The following is a 7,258-nucleotide window of genomic DNA, read 5'->3' on the forward strand; positions in this document are numbered from 1 at the left end:
GGCTAGTCATGCCATTCGGGCTGACCAATGCTCCGGCAACTTTTCAGGCACTGATGAACACGATATTTCATCCATTTTTGCGACAATTCGTTCTCATTTTTTTTGATGACATCTTAGTCTACAGTGCGACTTGGGATGCACATCTCAAACACCTGGAGGCAGTGTTGCAAGTCCTTACACAACACCATTTGTTCACCAAATTTTCTAAATGTACTTTTGGGCAACGGAAGGTGGAATACTTGGGTCATGTGGTCTCAGAGAGAGAGAGAGATACGAAGGAGGGAGAGAGAGTACAGAGAAGTGGTGAGAGAGAGATAAGGTTCCCAAATCATTCCACACACGTCTAACCGTTTCTGACATCCATATATTATTCTGCACCCTCCAATGCACGCAACTTCCATGTTTTCTTCCGCATCCTCATGCTTCTACGTAATGCTTCAGGCCTGTGCATGTCTGATGGGCCTCCATTTCCTAAGCCCATATGCTCCGGTGTTACAACAGTTCATTTCTGAGCTTTCGGGTTCATTTGCGAGATGAAGGAGAATGAAGAAAGAAGTGAATGTTTGGTTTTCAGTGAGAATGGAGAGAGATTTGAGCTCCCCAGCCATCGACCACCACGCGTCAGTACTTACGTACTCAAACTCCTTTGTGGGCAAAGGTCTGTCTCTAAGACTCTGTTTTAGAAACTGGTTAGTCTCTAAAAGGACACTGATTTAGTTCGTTGTAATAAAGGATTGCATTAGGGTATGTTTGGCTCAATGAGAGGAAGGGGAGGGGAGGAGAGTGGAAGGATTTTAATATTATCTTGTTTGGATTTATAAAAAAAAGAGGGGAGGGGAGGGAAAAATATTTTAATATGGACAATTTTGTTCTTATTTTATTTAAGATATGGGCATAATGGTCACAACATGACAAAATATGGGCATAATAATCATAACATGGCAAAATATGGGCATAATAGTTACAACATGACAAAATATTGCCCTTCCCCTCCAAATCCTCCCAATTTTGGAGGGGAGGTTGAGGAGGGGAGGGGAGGGAAAAATTTTTAAAATTTTCCCTCCCCTTCTAAAATTTGTGTGTTGCCAAACAAGGAAAAATGATTAAAATCCCTCCCCTTCCCTCTCCTCCCTCCCAAATCCCTCGTACCAAACACACCCTTATTGTTCCGTTAAAAAAAAAAATTCTTTTTTCTAACACACATTGCATAGCATGCCCCTGAACTTTTGTTTAATGAATTATTGGATCGGACTATGATTCAAAGTATAACACGGTTTACTGAATTTGCAATCTCAATGTTAATATTTTCTTTTTGAAAAATACAAAACACCCCATGCTTATTATACTGCTGACAACGAATATTCTGTCCCTGATCTCATTTGACGAGAATGCATAAAGAAGTTGCCACTATTGGCTGTTAAAATGATTTTTATATATATATATATATATATATGCATCTTTTTGCCCTGCCACTACAGTCTAGATTAGAGTAAATTAATAAATTAAATGACTCTAGTTAGTTTAAGTCACCCACGGAGATGAGGGGGGAAAAAGTGCCTGCAATTCAAAGTTGACGCTCAATTGTCAGCTCATCTTCTTCCTTCTTCTCTCTGGCTTCAAATCATCATCGCGATCATCTTCCAGAAACCTGAGGTAAGTAACCTTATTCCTTTCAGGCTATGAATTGGTTTTTTATTAAAACAAAACAAAAATTTCTTCACTTTTGTTTCTCCTTGTTTCGCTATGATTAGGGTTTCCATATATTCAGTGGCTATTTTCAAACCAGTCAGATTCTTTACTTTTTTGAAGCTAATAATGCTGGATGCAGGAGAAGGTAATGGAGAGAGAAGGTGGAAGGCCAAAGGATGTTGAAGTGTGGAAACACGTCACTGTGTTGGAGGGGAAGAAGAAGAAAGTAAAGTGTAATCACTGTGGATATGTCTTTGCAGCAAGTGCTAATCGAATCAAATCTCACATTAATCAAATTCCGGGTAAGGGTATTCGACCGTGTAATCCTGATGATTCCGACAAAGGCACCTGCGAGAACCAAAATCTCCTTAATTCACAAGGTATGAAATAATAAACTATTTCTTATATCTAGAACCAGATGTAGCATTATTTTAAATTGATTGAAGAATGAGATCTTGGTATCTTGAAATGGTGTTATTAAGACTCTGATATATGAATAGCATAAGTATATTTTGTTATATTCTTCTCATCGTGAATATAAATGAAATGAAACATTACTAGTGTGTGAAATTAATTAATGGACCTCATAAGTGTTCTAGATTATATTAATTAATTGTGGATTATAATGAGTAGTATGTTAATTCTAAATAAGATATTCTTCAATGGTTTTTACCATATATTAGGGTGAGGAATGATTCATGTGAACTAAGTGGGAGATAATTTAATGGGAAAATCTGATAGGACCCTCTATAGTAACAGGACATAAAAAGCTTAGTAATAGATAATGAAGACAGGAGTAAGTGAAACTACAGTATTACTGCAAAACTATATCAGATTACCATAGGTGGGATGATTTAAGACACACGCATCACTCTCTTACGCTCAAATACACAAACAACAATTAACTAACAGCTACAAAGCCAGAAGAAACAGAGCACAGTCCACAATACGATGATGCTACACATTCAAACAGAACAAGGTTGCCAATCTTTCGAGAGGTTGGCTCTCCTTCCCGAAGCTTGAAGTTTAATTCAAAATTATAGGCCAAAAAAGATGGCTTCGCACTCCCTAAAACAACCCTCTCGTAGCCTTTGACCATAGCCGCCCTACAGCTACCCCATTTTCTACTTCTTTCTTCAAAAATAGAAAGTCAAAGTTTTGACCCACCAGAAGAATATTTTTCTTTTTCATGTGTTTTCCTAATTTTTTTTAAAGTAATCTTAACATCTAGGAGGTACTAAGAAAGGAATGTAGTTAATCACCAAAAAGTCTTACAAAAGTGAGTAGCATGCAATAACAAGTTTTGATATTGGATATGACAACACGTCCAATGATGCTGCTCACTTGTTTTCAAACTTTTTGGTGATTATATTTTTTTGGGACTTCATATTAATTTTTCCTAATTTGATAGCATAGCCACGATTAATTCATGGTTAAGAAGTTTGAATTTGTGTTGTGACTTTTGAAACTATTAATGTACTAAGTGCGTTATTATGCATGAAACAGGTTTACTAACAATGGATAGACCAAGAGATTATAACGGACTCAATGAAAGAATGGTTGATTGTTACATGTCCCCCAAAACAATGTGGGAAGGGATAAAGGCTCTCCAACAAAAAAACATCGACACAAAAGCTATGCATCATCAAGAGAGGATTAAAGTCGGCCCTTTTCATGTTTCCAATATTGTGAATGAACCTGATTTACGGCTGATACAATATGTGTTTGAGAATTCGAGGTTAGATTCATATGCTTGTAACTATATGATTAGTGTTTATGTTTGTGTGTGTTTTTGTATTTTAATCTGAAGCATAGTTAAATCACTCACCTTATATGTTCTTTAGTGAGAGGTGTACACCTTTTCGGTCATCACATTTAGATCTGCCTCAATCTCAATTGATTACACTTAAACCACAAACTCATTTGGATTCGGGGGTGAGTATTTGCTTATACGTTTATTCTATATAGTTTGTTATTATTAAGCAAGGTCTTGATTATGTTATTGTTCAATTTTCATGTTTTCTTAGATAATAGATGTTTTTGCCGATATCTTGACCGAATCTGAGAGAAGGAAGAAAAGTAAACCTGTAAATTGGTATCTTCCCATGATGTTTTCGGTGATTGCTTATTCCCTTTTCAATTTGATGATATATGTTTGATATTGTTAGTTCTTGACTCTAAAACAATCTCATCGATCAGAATATTTAGTTGTTCTTTTGTGATGTGATTAAAGAGTGCAGCACTCAATAGTGATGCAAGTTCCTTCCTTGACTTTGTTGAACGGCAAAAATTGAGAGAGAACTTCATGTTTGATGACTTGAAAGATTGTGAGAAGGTATAATCTTTTGTCTAGTTGTAATTGACATTTTATTCATAATAACGTTTTTTTTTTTGGGCTCCATGTCAATTTGATTCATTTGATCACGCATGGCAGATATTTATCCCCGTACATGTCGAAAAGGATTCAAGTGGACATTATTATTTATACATTATTCATATGAAGAATCAAGAAATTGAGATATGGGATTCTCTCTGTGATCAATTCATAGATAAAGCTAAACGTGACCAAACAACACAGAAATTGGTAAGCATCATAAATATATGATATTTATATAATTAATATGTATAGACTGATCTTTTAATTCTTTAGAATTATTATTATTATTTTTTTTTTTGTAGTTGCTTGCCATGGATAGACTCTTCGAGGAAGGTAAGTTCAAAGAATTTTACTCGAGAATGATGAGAAATATTCCGTTACAGCCTAATGGGTGAGTTTAAGAATTTTTTTATTAAAAAATTATCCTCTTAATTAATTAAAACATGCGTTCAACTGTATCCTGTTTCTTTAATATGTAGGCATGATTGTGGTATATTTGTTATTAATTATATGCAACAATTGCATAATTATGTGAGGGAAAAGCCTTTATTTCAGGTACATTCTCTTGCATGGTTTTTACTTTTAATGATTTATTTGGTACGAAGGAAATAAAGGAGAAGAGAGGAGAGAAAAAATTTCGATTAGCTCATCAAAATTTTAGAACGCCACTTCTTTAATTTTATAAAGCCACTTCTTTTTTATTTTACATATTTTCTGTATCAAAATTTTAGAATGCCACTTCCTTAGCCTTTCAAATTAAGCTCATCAAAACTTTTCCTCCTATCCCCTCCAATTCCTAATACCAATCATAGGGTAAATGTCTTATATACACACATGCACAGCACATGTACATGGATGTACAAACACTCCTAGTCATATAAATGTTACAAACCAAATGCAGTTTGACAGCAATGAAGAAAGACTGAATTTGGTATTAAAGTTGCTCAAGAGTGACTTGAACCGAGAAAAAGAAACAGTAAATGCTGAAGTAGCAAGTTGGCACTCTGCACAAGTGGAAAGTGAAAGTGAAAGTTCTTGTGGAATTGAAAGAGAAGGGGTTGATTCTGATAATAAAGTCAAGAGAAATAATGTTGGTTTCAAAACAGGTGCATGCTTTAACTTCAACTATTTACAGCCCTCTTTATTTGTAATATATATATATATATATATATATATATATATAATTTATATAGTTGCTCTATCGTGCCTTGATTTAAGTAGTTGTTGCTATGATCACCTCATAATTATTGTTTGTTTCTAGGATATTTAAAAAATGGACACCAAAATGCATGCAATATATTGAATTTATTTATATTTTATTCTTCTCACTTATTACATTGAAATAAATACTTAACTCCTATTGTGACTTCATTTTTTTTCTCATTGCTAGAATGTGTTAAAGATTATATATGGCCAACAACTGATTTAGTGGTATAAGACCTAGTTTGTAGTTCAATTAACTGAATACTAAGGAACAAAGAGGTAGTAATTTTAGCACAAATATAATTAACAAAATATAATTAGCATATTAAACCCAAAATATAATGCATTTGACCCTAACGAGTCTTCTATGCGTAATACTTTGTTAAGCCCTTTAAATTCAAGTTTTCAAGCCCAAAATATGTTCAACATCTCTATTTTCAACACAAATTAAATTAATGACGTCCTGGAAATTTTCATTCAGACCTGTTGATCCAATTGCTAGTTACTTTGTCAAAGTCTATTATATTAGTCCATTTAATACTTTTTTAATTCTTTTTCGATCTTGTTCCCGTGATTAAACCACGTAGAATTTGCAAATGATTATTTGAAGTTGAAGAAACATTGCTTAACGTTGAAGAGTCAGCTTGATGTTACTCCTCAGTGTAAATCATGGAAGGATATAAGCTTAGGCGAAGGAGATTTTGGTTTGGACCATACTATTAGCAATGTGATGATTGGTGCATATCTCCATCAAAACTTCACCTCCTTTTCTTACATGGATATCATTCTAGTTTGCAGAGTATAGTTACATGAACATTACTACTGTATATGTTTTTTTTTAAATTTTTCTTTAATTAAATTTTTAAATATTTGTTTATCTTTAAATCAATATAAATCTATCTTTACAATCACTCTGTTTTTTGCCTTTATTTCACTTTGTTGTTTGGATTTAAGTCTCAACACTTCATTTTTGAGATAAACAAACTTGAATCCTTGCCAAGAAAAAAGCTTATGCCCGTTTTGAACTTAAATTTAATTGATCTATTTTGCAATAATACTTTTATTTTCTGGGTTTCTTTCTATATTTGTCTTTTGTTTTCCTTTTTGGGTCTCATTTCTTCATCATGCGGGGCATCTTCAGGTTCTGGTTGGTCGTCTCTGTCTCACAACTCTGAATCAGAGGAAGATTTGCAGGTTCTGATGGATCTGGGGAAGAGGAAGAGGAAGAGGATGATATCGAATCGCAAGGTAGCAAGGCAACGTCGAATGAGAATGCAGAAGCATCTGGAGGATCTGGGGGCTCAGGTGGCACAGCTCAAGAAAGAGCCTCCCCAAATACTCACGAGCGCCAATGGCAGCCCGGAACATTACTCCAGTGTTCACCATGAAATCTCTGCTCTTCGAGCTCAAGTGACTGATCTGTGCGCCAAGGTCGAATCTCTCAACAAAAGAATCAACCACTTGACTGCCACCAACAATGCAGCTTCTGCAAAGCCCTCCTATGACCTCCCTGACTTCAATCGATTTACAGTTCCTCCAACCTGGTTCCCAGATTACCCCCCTCTGGATCTCTTTTTGAAAGAATTTGATGGAGGTGGAAGTGGAACTGGGAGTGGTGTTGCAAGTGGAAGTGGAATTGGAAGTGGGAGTGAGTTTTAAAGTTGTTTGGTATGTTAACAGAAGTATCATATGATTTTAAATTTGTATATGTATGTTCAAGATAAAAAGATCAAAAGGGAAAAACAAACTCTCTTCAGTCATCATCTTCATCGTTCCTATCCTAGAAATGGAACATCCACCGTCGAAAATCAAACTTAAAACAAATAATAAAAAAAATCATCTTCCTTTCTTGCAGTTCAAAAACATCTCACCATGAACGTGCTCTTGTTATTCGAAATCTGGTAGGGAAGACTTCATCGCTGCCTTCTGGAAACTCAGATTCTCATCCCTATGATGATATTCCTTCATTGAACGATGACTCACGGCACC

At 35.0% G+C, this 7,258-nt stretch overlaps 1 protein-coding gene across 1 annotated transcript; it reads left to right on the top strand.

The window, feature by feature from the left end:
- Positions 1 to 6,535: 6,535 nt before the first annotated feature.
- On the top strand, positions 6,536 to 6,928 carry LOC114759751 (bZIP transcription factor 11-like). Its single transcript, XM_028948991.1, has one exon. It carries the CDS (start codon positions 6,536 to 6,538, stop codon positions 6,926 to 6,928), a length of 393 nt encoding a protein of 130 aa, XP_028804824.1.
- The last annotated feature ends 330 nt before the right edge of the window (positions 6,929 to 7,258 follow it).

This window comes from Neltuma alba, unplaced genomic scaffold, assembly GCF_004799145.2.
Source record: "Neltuma alba isolate B1F8T4 unplaced genomic scaffold, ASM479914v2 tig00010889_pilon, whole genome shotgun sequence".
In the NCBI taxonomy this organism is placed as follows: Eukaryota; Viridiplantae; Streptophyta; class Magnoliopsida; order Fabales; family Fabaceae; genus Neltuma; species Neltuma alba.

Bases quoted from the DNA above. Each gene is read 5' to 3' on its own strand.
- LOC114759751 (XM_028948991.1), top strand. From the start codon at position 6,536: ATGAGAATGCAGAAGCATCTGGAGGATCTGGGGGCTCAGGTGGCACAG.